Source organism: Zingiber officinale, chromosome 2A, assembly GCF_018446385.1.
Source record: "Zingiber officinale cultivar Zhangliang chromosome 2A, Zo_v1.1, whole genome shotgun sequence".
Lineage (NCBI taxonomy): Eukaryota > Viridiplantae > Streptophyta > Magnoliopsida > Zingiberales > Zingiberaceae > Zingiber > Zingiber officinale.
Genome location: NC_055988.1, coordinates 152197456 through 152219659, shown reverse-complemented (window position 1 = coordinate 152219659; position 22204 = coordinate 152197456). Strand labels below are relative to the sequence as shown.

General features: G+C 38.0%; 3 protein-coding genes across 3 annotated transcripts; all 3 read left to right on the top strand.

Moving 5' to 3' along the window:
* Positions 1-1605: 1605 nt before the first annotated feature.
* LOC122042749 (probable aquaporin PIP1-2) lies at positions 1606-3723 on the top strand. The gene is made up of 4 exons (XM_042603047.1): positions 1606-1995; positions 2440-2735; positions 3227-3367; positions 3456-3723. Exons 1-4 carry the CDS (start codon positions 1671-1673, stop codon positions 3549-3551), a joined length of 858 nt encoding a protein of 285 aa, XP_042458981.1. The 5' UTR covers positions 1606-1670; the 3' UTR covers positions 3552-3723.
* A 1515-nt stretch (positions 3724-5238) lies between these two features.
* Positions 5239-6778, top strand: LOC122042748 (glycerol-3-phosphate 2-O-acyltransferase 6-like). The gene is made up of 2 exons (XM_042603046.1): positions 5239-5910; positions 6149-6778. Exons 1-2 carry the CDS (start codon positions 5288-5290, stop codon positions 6684-6686), a joined length of 1161 nt encoding a protein of 386 aa, XP_042458980.1. The 5' UTR covers positions 5239-5287; the 3' UTR covers positions 6687-6778.
* A 1171-nt stretch (positions 6779-7949) lies between these two features.
* Positions 7950-20792, top strand: LOC122042746 (serine carboxypeptidase-like 51). Its single transcript, XM_042603045.1, has 15 exons — positions 7950-8079; positions 8173-8267; positions 8330-8387; positions 8477-8481; positions 14976-15020; positions 15104-15350; positions 15445-15488; positions 15568-15635; positions 15713-15818; positions 15902-16071; positions 16145-16214; positions 20107-20157; positions 20238-20290; positions 20376-20514; positions 20588-20792. The coding sequence occupies exons 1-15, from the start codon at positions 7950-7952 to the stop codon at positions 20660-20662; spliced, it is 1356 nt and encodes a 451-aa protein (XP_042458979.1). The 3' UTR covers positions 20663-20792.
* The last annotated feature ends 1412 nt before the right edge of the window (positions 20793-22204 follow it).

Below are 22204 nucleotides of genomic sequence, written 5' to 3'. Positions count from 1 at the left end.
TAAGTTTGAATTCTATCCTTTCCTAGAAATTAAAATGATATCATATTTTTTTAATCTCTCAATTATATACCTTAATATATATATATATATATATATATATATATATATATATATATATATATATATTACACTGAGTATACATCATTTTTGTCCTCGTTTTGATAGACTCTTTTTCTTCTAACATGATTCATTTTTGTATCTTTTCATCAGGGGAAAAAGATTTAATTCGGGTATAGCTTTTACCTTAAGCATAAATTTAAATTGATTTTCAATAATCTCTTTCCTTAATTTTTTTTAAAAATTTCATATAAGATAATTATAATACTTACCTTCCACTAATCAGATATATATTTTTTTTAATTTTCAATATCAAATTGAATAACTTTATAGGTTATTCAATATATTATTTTTTTTTACATATTTTCATATATCTATTAGAATATCATCAGGTCCAAATATATTTTCATTTTATATCCCATTTAAAATTTATTTTATTTTGATAATTTAAATTTTATGATAAAAATTTAAATTTCTATATTCATTTGACATACTTAAACTATCTTAAGTCGAAGTTGTTCATCTAAATTTTTATTAAAAAATTGATAAAAATACTTTTTTCATCACCCTTTTATTTTCTCATCATTAATAGTAATCTATTTTATTTATATTTATTATATTTTATTTGGATAAGAAGAGGAACCTTGGTACAATGGTAAAATTGTTGTTGTGTGATCAAAAGGTCATGAGTTTGAATTTTAGAAATAATAACTTTTTACAAAAAGTAGGTACGCATGGCGGGAACTTCGTGCACCGAAGTTATTTTTTTATATATATTTTATTTGGATAAAATTTCTTATATTCCTCTCTCTCTTTTTTTTAACTATTCTATTAAAATATTTTTTTCTTCTTCTTTTATATTCAATTTTCAATATCAGCGTTCATAGATTCATTTTTTTATTTCATTTACTATTTTCTTGGCATCGTTCTTGACTACTATATATTTTTTAAAAGTTTTTCTCATTTTTATAAATGTATAATATTTTATAGGTCGTTCATTTTTTCTTTCACTTTCTTCTATACTTTCTTATTTCACATTGTTAACTTAGTGGCACATGACTAGTTAATTCACCTAGTACACTCTTAACTATTATTTTTAATTTTAATATAGTATTTAAGTCATCATGTATTTCTTTTGTTCTCTTATTTTTTTCCTTAAATATATTTTATTCTTCATTCTTTTAACTCCCACCGTTTAAGATAAGATTAGGAATATGCACATTTAACTTCTATTAATATTAGACTTGAGGATATCTAATATATGACTTGATAATATTTGTAATTTTTAAATTTTTTTATTAATCATACAAATTAATTTATAATTTATAATTTCATTATGAACTTGACTAAATATTTTTCTATTTTCTTGAAAAAACGTATTTATTAATATAAAATCGTACTATTGCAAAAACGTATTTAAAAGTTTTAAGTATAATTTTGGGGAAAAAAGCAATTTCATTAATTTGTTATTATTATTATTATTATTATTATTATTATATTTTTGTTTTCCTTTTTTTCACACGATAAAAGAGCACCACCTTGCCTTCTTCCTCACTCACTCGGCAAGCCAACTTTACTTTGCTCTGCTCAAAGATAGGAGAGAGAGGTTGGAAATGGAGGGGAAGGAGGAGGATGTGAGGGTTGGGGCGAACAGGTTCTCGGAGAGGCAGCCGATCGGCACCGCGGCGCAGGACAAGGACTACAAGGAGCAACCCCCCGCGCCGTTGTTCGAGCCTGGCGAGCTCAGTTCCTGGTCCTTCTACCGGGCGGGGATCGCGGAGTTCATGGCCACCTTCCTCTTCCTCTACATCACCGTGCTCACCGTCATGGGCGTCGTCAAGTCCAGCTCCAGGTGCTCCACCGTCGGCATCCAGGGCATCGCTTGGGCCTTCGGGGGCATGATCTTTGCCCTAGTCTACTGCACTGCAGGAATTTCAGGTAATTAGAAAAATCTTCTTTTTTGGAGTTAAATTTGACGAAACAAGGTCTTTCTGTTTGATTCCATGTTTATACTGGCACGAATAAGGGTATCAGTTCAGTTCAAATCTCCGTTGAAAATTTTCATTCAATCCAGTTTGAAAATTTGTACTCAAAATTTAGATTTTGTTCAGTGTTTTTAGTAAAAAAATCTCTTTGGGGGACATGATCTTTGCCCTTATCTGTTTGATTCAATGTTTATGTTGGCACAAAGAAAATTAGTTTCAGTTCAGTTTGAATTAGTATTAACTTAGTTTCAGCTCAGTTCAATCTTCTTTGAAAAGTTTGATACCATCCTGTTTGAAAATTTATGATTCATGTTAAAAGATCAATATTTCAGAAATGAATTCGAAATGCTCTTTTTTGGTAAACTGAGATGTGAATCAACATGATGTGTGCTTTTAGGTGGGCATATAAATCCAGCAGTGACCTTTGGGTTGTTCTTGGCAAGGAAGTTGTCCTTCACTAGGGCAGTGTTCTACATGGTGATGCAGTGCTTGGGGGCCATCTGTGGGGCAGGGGTTGTGAAGGGATTTCAGAAGGGGGTGTATGAGAGCAATGGAGGGGGCGCAAATGTGGTGGCTGTTGGCTACACCAAAGGGGATGGCCTAGGGGCTGAGATTGTCGGCACCTTCATCCTCGTCTACACTGTCTTCTCTGCCACTGATGCCAAGAGAAATGCCAGGGACTCTCATGTGCCTGTGAGTACTGATCTATGAACTGCCATTCCATCTTTCTTTTTTCTTGTTTTTTTTTTCTGTCTAGGTTTGTTAAAAGTTCAATTCAACGGTCACCTATTTCTGAAAGCTTAAACTATGAGAAAAAGATCTTGTTTGTGGCATAATAAGCTTTGTTATTTGTCTATCTTTATCGAAATTTTCATGGAAGATTCTGATATCCTAACATTATGGTCTAATAAGCTAAGGTTCTACTGTCCTTATGGTCGAGCTAAATCAAGCCTCAATCTATCAATAAGTGGTCTTATGATCTATAGTTTGCTAAAGTTTTGTTTGGAAAAGCTCCCCAATTTCTGTGTTTTATGATCTGATATGCAATCAGTAGAAGAGAAGCAGTTTGAAGTGTGCTACTCTGATTCTTGATATTAGTCGGAACTTACTGCCCGCATAGTTGATCAGATGATTCTGAGGAGGATTGAGCTTGAATAACATCTATGTTTTATTGATTTGTGCAGATCCTTGCTCCCTTACCAATTGGTTTCGCTGTCTTCCTTGTTCATCTGGCCACCATCCCCATCACCGGCACCGGCATCAACCCTGCAAGGAGCCTTGGGGCTGCGATCATCTACAACAAGAAGCACGCATGGGATGACCATGTAAGTCCAGATACAAGATTTTGTTTACTTATCAAGATTCAACCATTTTTTTTTTCAAATCTTAAATTGTTAATTTTCTTCTCGTCAGTGGATTTTCTGGGTTGGCCCTTTCATTGGAGCTGCTCTTGCTGCCTTGTACCACCAAGTTGTCATCAGGGCAATTCCATTCAAGAACAGGCCTTGAGTTTTCTTCTTCCCCAAAGGAAAAACTCTCTTGGCCTTTTTGTTGTTGTAACAACCCTCCTAATCTTTCCTCTGTCCTTTGATCATCCATGGTGATGTGTATTGCAAGCTTCGGCAAGATATGATTGAATAAATTATAGGAGGTGTTCATGTGATGTATCCTCCATTAGCCATCTCTTTTAATGAGCTAAAGTTGACATTTGTGAAAACTAGAGGACAATATAGTATACCAATAACCTACAAGGGTGTGTAAGTAAAAAAGTGATGGTTTGAGTCAAGTTGATGTTGGTTGATCCTTCGCATCAACTATGAGAGCCTATCCAAGAATAATAAGATTCATCAAACTTGTATTAATTAAACCAACTCAACCACTTCAACTAAATTCATCAATGTTGAGGTGGTTTTTTTGGGATGCCTGGAAATGTCCTCTCATATGATGGTTTGTTTTGATTTTCTAATTTGTTCTCTCCAAGGGATCGTTTGGTGTGGATTTCACCGTTTTTTTTACATAATGAATGTTGAATTGATTGAGTTTGTTTAATTAATGCAAGTTTGATGATTCCTATTATTCTTTGATAGGCTCATATAGTTGGTGGAAAGGATCAACCAACATCAACTCAACCACTTTAACTAAATTTATCAACGTTTATCCTTTTGGTGGATCTGATATTTGCATGGATTGTCCCTCTAATAGTTATTAGAATTAATTTTTAACTGGTGTAAAATGTTTTAATAGGTGCCTGATCTTGTTTAATGTAAAAGATTACTGTGTTGGTGTGAATGCTCTTGTGATTTGTTTCCTGAGAGTGTGGGGTCGTCTGAATAGTCGTTAATACGATGACTTAATCTTTTGCACCAATTAATGTTTATCCTTCTGCCCCCAATAATAGGAGTTCAAATTTCTTGGCCCTAAATCTCTCCGTCCCCATGTCTCATACGTCGCCCTAGTCCACCGTTAAAAAAGGCCTTCGACCATCGTCCCGATCAATAATATAATCCTTAGGGAAGGTGAATCCAAGGGAGTCGTCATCGGCACGATCGGCGTCGGAATTCGGTCGGATCTGAGTAGGGGCTCAGATCGACGGCAGAGAAAAATTTGCTCAAATCCGACCGGATTTTGGCGCTGATCGTGCCGATGGCGAGCCTCCTGGGTTCACTTTCCTCAAAGGTTATAGTGTTGATCGGAACGGCAGCCGGAGGCCACCGATAGGCTGGGACGACGAGTGAGACACGGGGACAAATGATATTGGAGACAGGAGATTTGAACTGCAATAATAATATAGTGGCAGAATAATTTTCCAAATATCTAAGATTTAAGTCTATACTTTAACAAATTCATGGATGAATTATCTTAATAAATGATTAATCTAAAAATATTGGACAGATGCGTTATTTACAGTGAATACTTCTAAATTTATCCTGATGATTTCTGAAATTTTTTTATAGGATTCAATCAATCATTCTAAAATTAATAGATGTAAATTAAATACATAAAATTAATAGATGTAACTTGGATACATCATACTACCTAAAAAAACCAAAAAGACTCGATGTTAATCCTTATACACTCATCATCTACTACTGAATCAAACCAAATCATTATCTACTAAATCTACTTTTGAAAATATAATAAAAAGTTACTTGTTTAATCATATAAATAGATAGATTTATTTTCACACATTATGCATTGCATTTTTCCCAACCCAAAGAAGGTTGGTTCACGTTAAGGACTCCGCTATGCCCGCGGCGCACCGGACCTTCGCCTCGGTGGCGTACTGCTCCGGCGCAGGCCGCGAGGGCCACGCAGCCGCCGCCGACCTCGACGGCACCCTCCTCGTCTCCTGCAGCTCCTTCCCCTACTTTTTCCTCCTCGCCGTCGAGGTCGGCGGCTTCCTCCGCGCCGCCGCGCTGCTTCTCCTCTCCCCAGCCATACTCCTCGTCTACAAGCTCTTCTCCGAGGCCGCCGGCATCCAGATGCTCATCTACATCGCGGTCACCGGTGCGCTCACGCGCGACGTGGAGCTGGCGGCGAGTGCGGTGCTGCCGCGGTTCTACGCCGCTGACGTGCTCGCAGACAGCTGGCGCGTGTTCCGCGCCTGCGGGCGGCGGCGGGTGGTGGTGACGGCAAACCCACGGGTGATATTGGTTGATCGCAAGGGAGTACTTAGGGGCGGACGCCGTGCTGGGGACGGAGCTGGAGGTGGACGAGAGGATGGGAAGAGCCACGGGGAGGGTAGCGGCCGATGGCGTGATGGTAGGCCGTCGGAAGAGAGAGGAAGAAGGAGTTCGCGGCAGAACCACTGCCGGAGTTGGGACTCGGAGACCGGGAGTCCGACCACTATTTCATGGCTCTCTGCAAGGTCCTGCTCTGTATTGTTACAGCTCCTCTGTTTTCTTACTTTTCAAAAAGTTGTTCAAGATTTAATCTTTTTGGTTTCGATCGTCATAAATCAGGATAATTTTCTCAGAAAGATCTTACAAAAATTTCAGCTTTCAAGTTTGATTCGAAATAAATTATGATAATTTTCTCAGAAAGATCTTAAAAAATCTAGTTTTTCATGATTAATTATGAAATACTTACATTTTTGTTGGTTTCAGGAAGCTTACATGGTCCCTTACGGCTTACGACCCAAAGGCGGTCCGCGTGGCGGCGGCGGCGGAACTCGACTCGCCGATCATCTTCCACGATGGCAGGCTGGTTCAGCGGCCGGATCCCCTCGTCGCCCTCCTCACCCTCCTCTGGCTCACCATCCATCGGCTTCACTCTCTCCCTCCTCCGCGTCTTCCTCAACCTCCCCGTCCCCGCCCCCTTCGTCCGCCACACCTATCGCCTCACCGGCATCCGCCTTTCCATCCACGGCCCCACCGCTGGCGCCTCTTCGTCTGCAACCACCGCACCGGCACCGCGCTCGACCCCATCATCATCAGCATCGCGCTCGCCCACCCCGTGGCGTGCGCCACGTACAGCGTGAGCTCCGTCTCTGTTTCGCTGTGCCCCATCCGTGCCGTCGTCCTGTCACGCGATCGCACCGCCGACGCGGCCCTCATCGCGGCGCTGCTGGCGGAGGGCGACGTGGTGGTCTGGCTGGAGGGAACCACATGCCGCGAGCCAGCACTGCTGAGCTTCAGCAGCTAAGCTGCTGAGATTAGAAAGATTTAGTAAAAATAATGAGTTAAAAAGGATGTCAGGTATTATTATTGGAATGAGGTTTTTTTTTTTTTTTGGATAAAATCTAAGGCTAAAGTCCTGAGAATTTAAACTTAAAATAGATAATATTATAATATTGTGAAGATATATGAACATTTTAAATACAACAAATGATATTAGAACCATAATAACCTTTAACAAAGAAGTTGAGGGTATGAAGGATGAGTGATCCAGATTGCTCGTGTAATCTCATACCATGAATTGCATTATTTTATAATTATAAAAATAAAACTTTTAATACTTAATATATATTTCCAATACATCAATAATTTTAAATCAAAATGAAAATATTAAACACAAATATATTATGAAAATTTTTACTCTTGTCATATTATAATCTTGATTGGAATTCATTTGAGCAAATGTTTGTTGAAGTGGAGGATAAATTTAGTCGTGCCACTAATTCCTTTCAGTGACGACTAGTGGAGAATTCTATTTGTGAATGATGCACTCAAACAAAATACGGCATAGCAACTTTGCTTGTTTTTATCTCTAAAAATATTCTAAATTTAAAATTATAAACACTTGAAGGCTATTTATAACAATCCATAGTAGTAGACTTTGACAAGGAAACACATTCTAAAATTATGCATAATATTGTCAAGTGTTAAAATGCTTATCTAAAGATGATTATAATATCATTTTTGTTATATTAGGATGATTTAGATGATTAACATTAATAGGATCAAATAGACAAATTAATGAAGAAAATCAAGATTAGTAAAGAACATTGATAGTCTTCCCTAAAATCTAATTCTTCTTTATCCTTCGCACTAAACTGACAAAGTAGTCTGCAAGTTGATAGACTAATCATGGTTTTTGCTTACAACTTTAAGCAATCTGACCTTTTCTTCTTGCTCTCTTCTTCCCATCTCCCCCAAAGCCATGGTCCAAACTTTATCCATGATTCTCTTTGTCTATAAAATTAGCATCATTTGATGCATAAAGCTGGACTGCCAGCAGTTTGTCCAAAACAATTTGTCAGTCATCTTCAATCAGAAACTCTAAACACCAGCACGAAGAATTTGATCATAGTCAGTATTTGTTCATGATTAAAAAGGACAAAAAGACTCTGCATGCACGCCAAGCAATCAATCTCTGTGCGCGCTACATTTTCCTCTCCTGTTCTTCCTCACTTCAATAACTAGACCTACCAAGCGATATCATTCACTCAACTCTCACACTTGGGAAATGAAGTCGTTTCAGTTCTTCCTCCCTCTTCTCTTTTGCCTCTGCTTCGCTTCTGTTCATGTTGAGGTTGTGAGTAGCATTGGAACTTCAGATGGAGCAGAGGAATGGGGTTATGCCGAAGTAAGGCCAGGTAATTTAGGGATTTTCTTTCTTTCTATCTCTCTCTGGTTTCTCCAACCCTAATTGCTTTGTTTGATGGAGCTGTGCTGCTGTGGTGGTGCAGGAGCACACATGTTCTGGTGGCTCTACAGGAGTCCTCGAAGAGTGGACAATGGCTCGACTCCATGGCCAACTATCCTGTGGCTGCAGGGTGGACCTGTAAGTACCCTTTCTCTTTCGATCAACTGTTCCATGTGTTGTAAGAATTCTGAACGAAACAGAGTGCGTCCGGAGTTGGGATTGGCAATTTCCAAGAGATTGGGCCGCTGGACACCAACTGTAATAACTGTAATAGAACTAATTATGCTAATACAGTAATCTATAATTGCACCAATAAATGACGAGCATGCAATAAACGTTAATAACAGTAAGGGTTAAGAAATTGTGTATCTCCGGTCGAAGCGTCGGACGTGCCAACTGTCTTTAGAGAATTGATTGCCGCCCACGGTGCAGAGGCTCTCCGGCAAAATCCTCCCAAGATCCGACAACCGCTCGCGTCGCTCGTAGGTGCACTCCAAAACGAGCGCCGCACTCGGACTCAACCTCAGATCGCGAACCAAGCCTCAGAACTTAGAAAGAAAGAAGAAGAAGAAGAAGTAGAAAGCAAGGGAGAAGGAATGCTATGCTTTCTGGAGTGAATTGAGAAGGAAGTGAGGAAGTGTATTTATACACTTGAAGCAGTGCAGAGGAGGGACGCACACTTTGCTTCTGCTACCTCTTCTCCCTCGCGGATGCGTTGTTTCGCATCCTCACGCGACCAGAACCGAAGCGCTGCTTCGCTTCCTCACGCGGACCAAAACCGAAGTCCGAATCAGAAACCAAACTGGTTTGGTTCAGACTGAACCAAACAAGCAAAAACAGACCGGGCCGCCCGTGAGCGCAAGGCCCACGGGCTGGGGATTTGCACCCCCCCCCTGCGCGCGTTAATCGCGCACGTGACGCCCGATTTATGGATTTCCGGCTCGAACCCCCCAAATCCACTCGATTTGGGCTTGGCCCGCGCATGCGTGTAGGTCCTCTTATTATTGCTAAGCAAGGATAGAAGGGCTTCCTATATAAGCCCTTCCAAGCTTCTCCACTTAGCAATGTGGGACTAAAAATACTCCAAAAAATGCTTTGAATTTTTAAAACAAAATTCAACAATCCCCCACAAATTCAAATCATTTTAGTCAAAAACAAAGATATGTTCTGAGGCTTGGTTGCAATGAGCTTTCAGTGAAAATACCTTCCGGTTTGAATTTTCACCTAAGTACATCAATCTTATTCACATAGGTTTGAAGAGAACAGAGTCTTGATCTTAAACCTTTTATATGTGAAGATCAATTGGTAACAACTCATCACTGGCGACGGTTGAATCCTTCTGGATTGGTGCATTATGGCCATGCCACCGAATCTTGTTTCATAAGTGCTAAGGAGAGTTGCCTAGACCCCCCACACTGCGGCCTCACAGTTACACTTACATAGGTGAGTTCTCCAAGGATGTACTGCAAGCATCCTGTCATTAAGACCTTGAACTCATTAAGAGCTCCTAAGCTCATCCTTACTAGCAGTCAAGCATCTATCCAGGGAAGAGACTATGAGATTACATCTCAATTAATTTGATGCTTACGTTTCACCCTTATAGCTTGTTTGTACCACATTGAACCTACTTTTTGGGATCTCCAATCAGATAGGTTGGGTTGCCGCTATAGATGAAACCAGGACATGCCTCAGTCCCATTCCCTTACTGGATCTCTTGATTTTCTCAGAATCAAGTCCTTTTGTGAGTGGATCAGCAATATTGTCTTTTGAACTTACGAAGTCCAATGACACCACTCCAAGAGACACTAGCTCACGAATAGACTTCAATCTTATTCGTACATGTCTCTTCTGTTTCTGGTTATACTTGGAGCTTCTAATCTGAGTTATTGTTGTTTGATTATCACAGTATACTGAAATAGAAGGTATTGACTTTACCATCAAGGGAATTTCTGAAAGAAGACCCTTAAGCCAATCAGCTTCAGTTACTGTGGTATCTAAAGCACACAATTCTGCCTCAGATGTAGAACGAGATATAATCGTCTGTTTAACAGACCTTCAAGCAACTGCACCGCCTCCAAGTGTAAAGACATAACCAGTAACGCCTTTACACTCAGCAGTGTCTGCTATCCAACTAGCATCACTATATCCCTCCAGGACTGTAGGGAATCTCCCATACCACAAGCCCAAGGATATAGTACCTTTTAGGTATCTGAGTACTCTGTCTAATGCATCCCAATGCGTTCTGTCCGGACAGCTGGTAAACCTGCTCAATTTCGTTATAGCAAAAGAAATATCAGGTCTAGAACAATTAGCTAAATACATTAGACTACCTATTATTTGTGAGTATCTTAATTGAGACACTACCACACCACTATTATTCTTGTGGAGAGTTTTTGAAGGGTCATATGGTGTGACAACAGATTTAACTTGACTATAACCATATTTCTCTAATACTCTCTCAACATAGAGTGACTGAGAAATTGTTATTCCATCAGTTGAACGAGTCAACTTCAGCCCTAAAATCATATCAGCACAACCCATATCCTTCATATCAAACTTACCACTTAAGAGGGCCTTAGTCTCATTAATAATTGAAAGATTAGTTCCAAATAGTAGAATATCATGTACATATAAACATAGGATAATACAATTATCACCTTTCATTTTAGCATATACACATTTATCAGAGTCATTTACTTCAAAGCCAAACGATAGCATAGCTCTATCAAATTTTTCGTACCACTGCTTTGGGGCTTGCTTCAAACCATAAAGAGATTTGACTAACCTACAGACTTTATTCTCATTTCCAGAGACTACATATCCCTCAGGCTGATCCATATATATCTCTTCTTCTAGATCTCCATTTAGGAATGCCGTTTTGACATCCATTTGATGGACCTCAAGATGATATATGGATGCTAATGCGATTAACACTCGGATTGTAGTAATTCTAGTAACAGGAGAATAAGTATCAAAATAGTCAATCCCTTCTTTTTGTTTGAATCCCTTAGCAACTAGGCGGGCTTTGAATTTATCTACTGACCCATCAGACTTTAGTTTTCTCTTAAACACCCATTTATATCCTATAGTGGTACACCCAGGAGGTAAATCTACCAACTCCCAAGTGGCATTAGAGATAATAGAGTCCATTTCACTTTTAATGGCCTCTTTCCAGTGCTTAGCTTCAGGAGAAGCCATAGCATCTCTATATGTCACAGGGTCACCTTCTATATTATAGGTGATAAAGTCCTGGCCTAAATCCGTAGACACACGTTGCCTCTTGCTCCTTCTCGGTTCTGTATACTCACTAGATTCATCTAGTCTAGAGTGACTTGAGGAAGGTGTACCCACTACGGATAATGGGACCTCTACGGAAGAAGGCTCATTTCTAGTAGAAATACTAGATTGAGGTGTTCTCGTCTTCATAGGAAATATATCCTCAAAAAATGTAGCATCGCGAAGTTTTACAATAGTATTTGCATCTATTCCAGGAATTTCTGATTTAATAATCAGGAACCTATATGCAATACTATTTTGAGCATAACCCAAGAAAATACCATCTACGATCTTTGGACCAAGTTTTTTCCTTCTGTGTTCAGGTACTAGTACCTTTGCCAGGCACCCCCACACTTTAAGGTATTTCAAACTTGTCCTTCGACCTTTCCAAAGCTCATATGAGGTTTTATCCCTTGACTTCATTGGGACTCTATTTAGCACATGACATGTAGTGTATAGAGCCTCCCCCCACATAAAGTTGGGTAACCCAGAACTGCCTAACATAGAATTAATCATATCTTCAAGGGTTCGATTTTTTCGTTCTGCTATACCGTTGGATTGAGGACTATATGGAGCAGTTACCTCATGGATTATACCTGTATCTTGACAAAATTTTTGAAACAGGTTCGAGGTAAATTCTCCACCCCTATCAGACCTTAACCTCTTAATCATTTTATCGGTTTGATTCTCAGCTTCAGATTTAAAAATCATAAATATATCTAAAGCTTCATCCTTGGTTTTTAGCAAATAAACATAACAATAACGAGAGTGGTCATCAATGAAGGTAATGAAATACCTTTTATGGTCTCTCGTTATTACACCGTTAAACTCACAACAGTCAGTATGAATCAATTCTAAAATATCAGAATTTCTATCAACTGATTTGAAGGGTTTACGGGGTTGTTTATATTGCACACAAATTTCACATTTTTTCTTATCATTTATAGCATGCTTAGGGATCATGTCAAGATTCATCATCCTTTTTACGGTATTAAAATTGACATGTCCTAATCTGTCATGCCACATATCATAAAACTCAATGTTATATGAACAACCAATATTAGAAGTTTTATTTAAAGTAGCATTTTCTACATTGAGTTTAAATAAACTTTCATTAAGGTAACCTTTTCCAATAAAGGTTCCTAAATGTAATATTACAACTTTATTACATTTGAAGTTCAACTCATAACCAGCACGAACTAACTTTGATCCGCTAATCAAATTCCGACGGACCGCTGGAACATGATGCACCTCATGCAGTGACAGGACTTTTCCAGAGGTGAACCTCAGGTCAACTTGTCCTATCCCAAACACCCTGGCTGCAGAATGATTCCCCATGGTCACGGAAGTGCCTTCAATTACCTGATAAGTAAGGAAGACAGAGCGATCAGCACAACAGTGTACATTAGCACCTGTATCAACTAACCATTCATTCGGTTGATAGATCAAATTTAGTTCAGGTTTGAAGGTAACAAACCTATCGCTGGTGTCGTCACTAGCAGTCACGACATTTACTTGTGCCTTGGTGTTGGACGTATTGCTTTGGTTCTTGTCCTTTCGCTTAGGGCAGAATTTGGCATAATGTCCAACCTGCCCACATGCCCAACAAGGCTTAGGTTTAGTTCCAGTTTTCTTTTGAACCTTTGGGTTGGGTTTCATCTTGTTCTTCATTTTCTGATTTTTGAATTTCTTTTTGTCAGATGAGACTACTACATTCGCCTTTGGAATAAAATCCATAGACATTCTTGTATCATCATTTTTATGTTGCTTCCGATGTTCTTCTTCGATATTTAAGGCAATCATCAAATCTTCGAGAGAGATTTTACCTCTCCGATGTTTAAGAGTCATGCCAAAATCTTCCCAACTCGGAGGCAATTTTTCGATGATTGACAAGACCTGAAATTTTTCAGGTAATGGCATATCTCCTTCAACAAGACCATGAATTTGGACTTGGAATTCATGTGTCTGCTCTATCACAGATTTGCCTTCAACCATTTTGAAGTTTAGGAATTTTGCCACAGTGTACTTTTCTAAACCAGAATCTTCAGAGTTGTATTTTTTATCCAAAGATTTCCACAGCTCTTAAGCTGAAGCGGTTGAACAGTACACATCAAATAGTGCGTCTGAGAGGGCAGATAGGATTCTCCCATGACAGAGATAATCCCTTTGCTTAAACCTCTCTAAGGTAGCACTACGGGCAGGTTCCTCTTCATTGGGTGAAGGGGGGTCTGTTTCTATAACGGAGAATAGCCCTAGCGTAGTAAGCCAAAATTTCATTCGTTGTTGCCAACGTCTGAAGTTTTGCCCGAAAAATCTTTCGGGTCGGGCGCTAGCCTCATCGGACCCCGTTACCCTATCGTTCATCATGTTTATTGATGCTACAATCAATTCTCTAAAATTGTAATAACTGTAATAGAACTAATTATGCTAATACAGTAATCTATAATTGCACCAATAAATGACGAGCATGCAATAAACGTTAATAACAGTAAGGGTTAAGAAATTGTGTATCTCCGGTCGAAGCGTCGGACGTGCCAATTGTCTTTAGAGAATTGATTGCCGCCCACGGTGCAGAGGCTCTCCGGCAAAATCCTCCCAAGATCCGACAACCGCTCGCGTCGCTCGTAGGTGCACTCCAAAACGAGCGCCGCACTCGGACTCAACCTCAGATCGCGAACCAAGCCTCAGAACTTAGAAAGAAAGAAGAAGAAGAAGAAGTAGAAAGCAAGGGAGAAGGAATGCTATGCTTTCTGGAGTGAACTGAGAAGGAAGTGAGGAAGTGTATTTATACACTTGAAGCAGTGCAGAGGAGGGACACACACTTTGCTTCTGCTACCTCTTCTCCCGCGCGGATGCGTTGTTTCGCATCCTCACGCGACCAGAACCGAAGCGCTGCTTCGCTTCCTCACGCGGACCAAAACCGAAGTCCGAATCGGAAACCAAATTGGTTTGGTTCAGACTACAGACCGGGCCGCCAACCTCAGATCGCGAACCAAGCCTCAGGACTTAGAAAGAAAGAAGAAGAAGAAGAAGTAGAAAGCAAGGGAGAAGGAATGCTATGCTTTCTGGAGTGAACTGAGAAGGAAGTGAGGAAGTGTATTTATACACTTGAAGCAGTGCAGAGGAGGGACGCACACTTTGCTTCTGCTACCTCTTCTCCCGCGCGGATGCGTTGTTTCGCATCCTCACGCGACCAGAACCGAAGCGCTGCTTCGCTTCCTCACGCGGACCAAAACCGAAGTCCGAATCGGAAACCAAACTGGTTTGGTTCAGACTACAGACCGGGCCGCCCGTGAGCGCAAGGCCCACGGGCTGGGGATTTGCACCCCCCCTGCGCGCGTTAATCGCGCACGTGACGCCCGATTTATGGATTTCCGGCTCAAACCCCCCAAATCCACTCGATTTGGGCTTGGCCCGCGTATGCGTGTAGGTCCTCTTATTATTGCTAAGCAAGGATGGAAGGGCTTCCTATATAAGCCCTTCCAAGCTTTTCCACTTAGCAATGTGAGACTAAAAATATTCCAAAAAATGCTTTGAATTTTTAAAACAAAATTCAACACCAACCTCAAGCCTCGCAACTCGACATGGCTGCAAAAGGCCGATCTCCTCTTCGTGGTAAGCTTCCATGCCGGTCTCATTCCTCCGTCGAGTCGTCGACCACTTGCTCCTCCTCCATTAATGAAATGGGAATTACTCAGGAGAATCCAGTGGGCACAGGTTTCAGCTTCGTGGAGGAGGAGAGCCTGCTGGCGAAGAGCGACTGGGAGGCGGCGGCAGACTTGACTGCGCTTCTGAAGAAACTCTACAACGGGAATGCAGCCATGCAGCAGAAGAACAGCCCCCTTTTCGTCGTGGCAGAGTCTTACGGCGGCCGGTTTGCGGTGACGACGGCCTTGTCAGTTCTCCACGCCATCAGAGCTGGAAAACTGAAGCTCAAGCTCGGAGGTAAAATTAAAATTGTTCTTCATCTGTTGCTTCCTATCACATTGTACAAAAAGATCGCAATGATTCAGCAGATTTCCTGCATACGATCGAGCAGGTGTTGCACTGGGGAATAGCTGGATGTCACCTGAGGACTACGTGGTGAGTATCTCGAATTCTCGATCGAGCTATTTTCTTTCAACTGAGTAACGAAAGTAACCTCAAATCGCAAACGATGCAGCTCTCATGGGGGCCTCTGCTCCGAGACATGTCGAGGCTCGACGCAAAGGATGCAGAAAAATCAAACAGGTAGAGTAGTCTTTCTTTGATTATGCTCGACTCTCGCTGCCTCCTCGTCTAATCTGCATGCTAAATATCTCTGTCAGTATGGCTCGAGAGATCAAAGAAGAGATCGACAATGGTGAGCTTGTCAATGCCACAAACACCTGGCGGGTGCTCGAGTATTTCATTTCTGCTAGAAGCAACCGTGTCGTGAGAGCCAACCCTCTAACCTGAATGTACTCAATACCCTACTACTCACTGAAAAATGCAGCAGTTACGATGAACATTTGCAGAGTTTCTACAATTTCTTGTTGGATGCCGGGATGGAACCCATCACTCAAATGCTGACGACGAAGACATATTCATCATACCTGAGCTCCCAATCCTCTACCTCCGTCGACCTCCCAAGGTTCATGAACGGTGTGATCAGGAAGAAGTTGAAGATCATTCCAGAGCATGTAAAGTATGTTCCATTGAATGCCTTTAGTCTGAAATTCTTCAACATAAACTTTCTTGCTGCATGCCTTCTCTTGCAGGTGGCAGGAGCAGTCTGATCTCGTCTTCGACTACTTTTCAAATGGCTTCCTGCAACCAAGAATCAAAGAGGTACAACAACTAACCGTTTCTTTATATATATATATATATATATATATATATATATATAGTTCGATTATTGAATGTAGATATCGTATGTGTAGAATATTTAGTTCTACATTAATTATCATCTATAAATATAATAGATGATGTTCAGTATATATATAAATTTATAGTCTCGTATTTATTATTATCTATGGGTCGATAATACATATCCATTGTATATAGGGTTGATCCCTAAGAATTTAGGAGATCATCTTGACATAGTTTCTCGTTCTCTATTGACAAGAAGTGTCATTCCTTAAGTTTTTTGGAAGATCTTCCTTTTTTGCTGCATCTTTTCTTTTTTTGCTGCATCTTCTTCCATAGAAATCATGCCGACGACGCTAAAGACAAGGATATAACTCTTCATTCAGGTTATTTATCTATTATGTTTATGTATTTAGTTTTCTTATGACATGTTTAATTAATGAAATGAAGATCTATGCTTATATGTTTTTATAATTCTTATATATGAATTTTTATACGGTTCTTAGAATCCATGCTGCTTAGATTTTACAAGACCTATTAATTGATATCAAAGCCATATGACTTTGTTTCGTCGTTTTTATTGATAATAAAATTTAAATTTTTCGTCGATTTATTGTTTGTATGTTAGATCAAGTTTTTCTTAGTTAATATAAATTTGTAATCCTCGAAAAATATATAAGAGAAAATTAGGATAGATTTAATTTTCAAATTTTTTATGTTTATGTTAAGAATACGAAAATTGACAAAAATCGTTATTATTATTTAACCTAATTTTTTAAAAAATTGTAATGATCAATTAATTACTTTAATCAAACAATCGATTATCAGAGTTTACAATTTTAAATAGAAACGATTAAAATTCATATATCAATTTCGATTGCGTTTATTTCTTAATCGGTTAAGTTCACTTTTTTATCGATTATGTTTCATACGTGAAGCAGTGTAATGCCTGCATGTGATAATCGATTATTGGATTTCATGAATCGATAAAGTGCAATGCATGCATGTGAATCGATTCATACATTGAATGAATCGATTAAAATCATTGAAACAGTGAAAATAAAATTAAAAGACATTAAATAATATTTTAATTTTATTTTATTAAGATTGATTAAATAATTTTCTCGGTCTAAAGGAAGACACCTTAGGTATGTTTAGTGCAATTTATGTTGATAGACGTACTAAAAGTAATCGACCCAAAGAAACGTTACTTTTATACCAGATATATGTATAAGGTAGCTTACAACTATAGAACAAAATATTATTTTGTTCAGATCATGCACAAAATATGTCGGCTTAAAGGAAGACATATTATGTGGTCAATTAAGGTTGTTGCGAGCTATGAACCAAAATATAACTCATATAAAGTATCATATTATACGCACAATAGGCCGATCTAAAGGAAGACATATTGTGTGACCAATTAAAATATGAATTATATTAGAGAGTATCGCTAAAAGATAATGTGTCGGCCAAAGAAAGACACATTATGTTGTATTTGGTATCTCATAAAGACATTAAATAATATTTTAATTTTATTTTATTAAGATTGATTAAATAATTTTCTCGGTCTAAAGGAAGACACCTTAGGTATGTTTAGTGCAATTTATGTTGATAGACGTACTAAAAGTAATCGACCCAAAGACACGTTACTTTTATGCCAGATATATGTATAAGGTAGCTTACAACTATAGAACAAAATATTATTTTGTTCAGATCATGCACAAAATATGTCGGCCCAAAGGAAGACATATTATATGGCCAATTAAGGTTGTTGCTAGCTATGAACCAAAATATAACTCATATAAAGTATCATATTATACGCACAATGGGCCGATCCAAAGGAAGACACATTGTGTGACCAATTAAAATATGAATTATATTAGAGAGTATCGCTAAAAGATAATGTGTCGGCCAAAGAAAGACACATTATGTTGTATTTGGTATCTTATAAAGAGTCCATTTATATGCATTTAAAATTTTATTTTATTTGCATAATTTTATATTTCTTATATGTTCTTGCCTTAGTTAAATCGTGAGCTTAAATAAATTTCTCTCTTTAATTTCAGTACAATTTGTAACTGCCAGCATTAATAACATTCTAACACTAACTGGTCAAATTTTGCCGAATGAAAAGAATACGCGATTATAGTCTTAGGCTGCATAAACTTAGACTATGCATTAAGGAATGATCACCCCACACCTCTCACAAGTGCTAGCACTATAGGGCAGAGACTTGAATTTCAACTGTGGGAGAAATCAAATCGCATATGTTTGAGTATCATGAAGCTTTCCGTACTGACACCAATAAATGACTCAATAATAGAGGGAGGAGATGCTAGGAGTTTTCTGGACCAATTAGCAGACCGATTCACTTCAAATGAAAAGATCGAGATTACCACACTTCTTACAAAGTTGGTAACCATGCGGTATAATGCCAAAGGAAACATAAGGGAGTACATTATGGAGATGTCCAATATAATAACAAGTCTGAAAGCACTAAAACTCGATATGTCTGAAGGTAGGTTAGGGCATTTCGTCTTGATATCTCTACCTGCACGGTTCACTCCTTTTAAGATATTGTATAATACTCAAAAGGAAAAGTAGACATTGAATGTGCTCATTACTCAATGCGTGCACGAGGAAGGAAGATTAAAGATTGAGACATCTGAGAGTGCTCACTTAGCATCTGGTTCTCAAAGTGTGAGCAAAAAATGAAAGAGGTTCAATAATAAAGGAAAAGGAAAACAAATCGTAGATTCTGGAGGCAATGGTCATAAGGAGCACAAGAAACAGGATAAGGAATCTACTTGTTTCTTTTGCAAGAAGAAAGATCATATGAAGAAAGATTGTCTCAAGTGCCAACTGGCGTATAAAGAAAAGTAAACTTCTCAACTTTATTAGTTCGGAAGTCAATTTAGCTATTGTACTCACCGATACTTGATGGATAGATACCGGTGCTACTACTCACATAAGTGTCACTATACAGAGTTGTCTTAGGAGCCGACTTCCGCTTGATGGTGAAAGATACATCTATACAGGAAATAGAAAGAATGTTAAAGTCGAGTCGATTGGTATTTTTAGGCTTTGTTTAAGAACCAATGTTTTTCTAGATTTAGAACATATATTTATTGTATCGTCTTTTCGACTGAATTTAATTTCAATTTATTGTTTAGACAAATCAGGTTATTCTTGTTCATTTAGAAATAGAATTTTCAGTATTTTCTTTAATTCAGTGTTGGTTGACAATGATTCCCTGGTTGATAAGTTTTATAAATTGAACATCTTTACTCCTATGGTTGACAACGTAATAATCCATAGTATAGGTACGAAACACAAATTAACCGACGAGAATTTTTTCATGTTGTGGCATAGGCGTTTAGGATATATATCCAACAACGCCTAGAAAGGTTAATGTCACATGAAATTCTCAATTCCCTTGACATGTCAGATTTTGATATTTTGAGTTCGGTTGTTGGATGTAGACCTTAAATGTGTAGAACCTTTAATCCCGCATCTATTATCATCTATATGCTGATAATAGATGCCCAGCATATATATGGACTGATAGTCCCGTATCTATTATTATTTATGGGCTGATAATAGATGCCCACTATATATAGGGTTAGTCCCCAAGGACTTAGGGAATCATCTTGATATAGTTTCTTGTTTTCTATTGATGAGAAGTTTTACGATGTCGTCATCCCTTAAATCCCTTAGAAGACCTTCCTTTCTGCATGACTTTTTTTCCTTATCTATTATATTTATTTTTATTATACCATATTTCATTGATGAAATGTAGATCAATGTATTTTATATGATTCTCAGAATCTACGCTGCTTAAGTTTTACAAAACCTACCACTTCCTTCACAGGTCGACAGGCTTCTTTCCCTAGGAATCACTGTGGCCATCTACAACGGACAGGTATGAATCAGCACCAAATTTAGCCACATTCGAACCAATCCTTCACTCCCTGTGACAGAGATCATTCCTTCCGTGCCCAGGTCGACCTGATTTGCTCGACAAAAGGCACACATGCATGGGTGCAAAAGCTGAAGTGAGCAAGAAAAGCATCGCTTCACCTTTCAATGCTACTTCTTGTATGCAATAACCTCCTTCTCTTTTCAACTGTGAATCTTCAGATGGAAGGGATTGAAGAAATTCACCAACACCCCGCGTAGCCCTCTGTATTGCAATTCCGAGGAAGCAGGGGTGACCAAGGGCTTCTTCAAGTCCTATCAGAACCTGCAGTTCTACTGGATCATGAGGGCTGGGCACTTTGTAAGGATCTCAACAACGAGGCAACAGAAGTTTCTTCAGAAAAGTAAACAAAAATTCTTCTTAAATTGTGCAGGTTCCAGTTGACCAGCCTTGTGTCGCGCTGCAGATGATCGCCAACGTCACGCAATCTCCTGCTACTTCCGCCTAGAGGAAGAAGAAGAAGAAAAGGGGGAAGAAGAATAATGCAGGTGTCGGAGAAGAATAAAGTGCCACGGACAAAAAATACTTTACAATTCCAATCAGATTGATGCTTTGGAGTGTATTTAATTAGAGGTGTAAATAAATCAAACTGTTTATGTGCTATTCGAATCTCGATTCAATCAGAATTTGTTTGAGTTTGTTTAATAAACTTCGTTAAGATAAACAAATAAAGTTCAAACTTAATAATATTTTACTCGTTATCTTGTGAATATGTTCGTTAAGTTCATCGATCAACTTTTAAATAAAAATAATAATAATTTTGATATTGAATTTATAGATTTTACACTCTACTAATAAAATATATATAGATAAATATATTAAAATTATTTATTAGACTAAGATTATAAATTTTAATAAATTTTTTCTCTAAATATATAATTTAATTTTTAATGAATATTAAAATTTATAATTTATATTTATTAAGTTCGTTTAGACTCGATAAAAATTTGAATAAGTTCGTGAGTCATGAATATACTCATTAAATAAAGCTCGAGATCGGTTCGATTATAAACGAGCCAAACTCAAATATTCAAAGTTCGATTCGTCTCGTTACACCCTTATACTTAATTAATTTGTCTGCATTATCAAAGAGAAATATTCCCTTTCTCAGTTAATTTATTAGTTTTAAAATATATATTTTAAAAATCAGTTGGCAACCCTATTTTAACCAACTATATATTTTAAAACATATCAAATATTGAGCTAAAAAAAGAAAACTATCGAAAAGGTATTGGAATGTATTGTATCACGTAGATGATCACTAACTGATTGATTAATTAACTGATTGATCACTTGTATGAATGTGTTGTATCACGTAGTTGAAGTTTTTGGGGCTTGTTTTTCCTCTCCCTTTCCATTGTAATGCCATAACAACCCCTTGATTAAGTCACTAAGCATTCAAACTTATTTAATCAAGTATCTAAACTTTTAATTATTAATTATTAGATCAAAAGATAAAGTCGTCATCTTACCAATCCGTCTAAAATTTTAATTATGAAGTGCATTCATGATGTCTAATAAGACAGCAATTATCTTGTTAGCTAATGAGAATACCAAATTTAGAAGAAGGTAAAAAAAAAAGAAATAAAAAAATAAATAAAGAGAAACTCATTGTTCTTTAGGTTTTATAAGAAAAAATTATTTAGAATAAGTTCTTTAGGTTTTACCATAAAAAATTATTTAGAATAGAGAATAAATTTTCAAACAACTAAACATGTATTCATATAGACTCTTGACTCTAAGACTCAAAAGAAAAAAAAAAAATTATAATATATGGATCTCAATTCTTATATAGTAAAAAAAAAAAGGAAAAAATCCTATAAAAAAAAAAGTTCATAACAAAATTTCTAATAGAATGAAATTACTATAATAAGATGCTTATATAGACAATCTACAATCCATAAATAACTAACATACCTGATCCGATGGTAAAGGGGGGGGGATCCGTTCGGCAGGAGGTCAAAGTGGTCAACACCTGGCAACCGTTCGA

Excerpts from the sequence above, each read along its gene's own strand:
- LOC122042749 (XM_042603047.1), top strand. The coding sequence starts at position 1,671 with ATGGAGGGGAAGGAGGAGGATGTGAGGGTTGGGGCGAACAGGTTCTCG. Across the intron at positions 1,996-2,439 it reads CTGCACTGCAGGAATTTCAG|GTGGGCATATAAATCCAGCA; the intron begins GTAATTAGAAAA and ends GTGTGCTTTTAG. Across the intron at positions 3,368-3,455 it reads AGCACGCATGGGATGACCAT|TGGATTTTCTGGGTTGGCCC; the intron begins GTAAGTCCAGAT and ends TCTTCTCGTCAG.
- LOC122042748 (XM_042603046.1), top strand. The coding sequence starts at position 5,288 with ATGCCCGCGGCGCACCGGACCTTCGCCTCGGTGGCGTACTGCTCCGGC. Across the intron at positions 5,911-6,148 it reads ATTTCATGGCTCTCTGCAAG|GAAGCTTACATGGTCCCTTA; the intron begins GTCCTGCTCTGT and ends TGTTGGTTTCAG.
- LOC122042746 (XM_042603045.1), top strand. The coding sequence starts at position 7,950 with ATGAAGTCGTTTCAGTTCTTCCTCCCTCTTCTCTTTTGCCTCTGCTTC. Across the intron at positions 16,215-20,106 it reads TGCAACCAAGAATCAAAGAG|GTCGACAGGCTTCTTTCCCT; the intron begins GTACAACAACTA and ends CTTCCTTCACAG. Across the intron at positions 20,291-20,375 it reads GCATGGGTGCAAAAGCTGAA|ATGGAAGGGATTGAAGAAAT; the intron begins GTGAGCAAGAAA and ends GTGAATCTTCAG.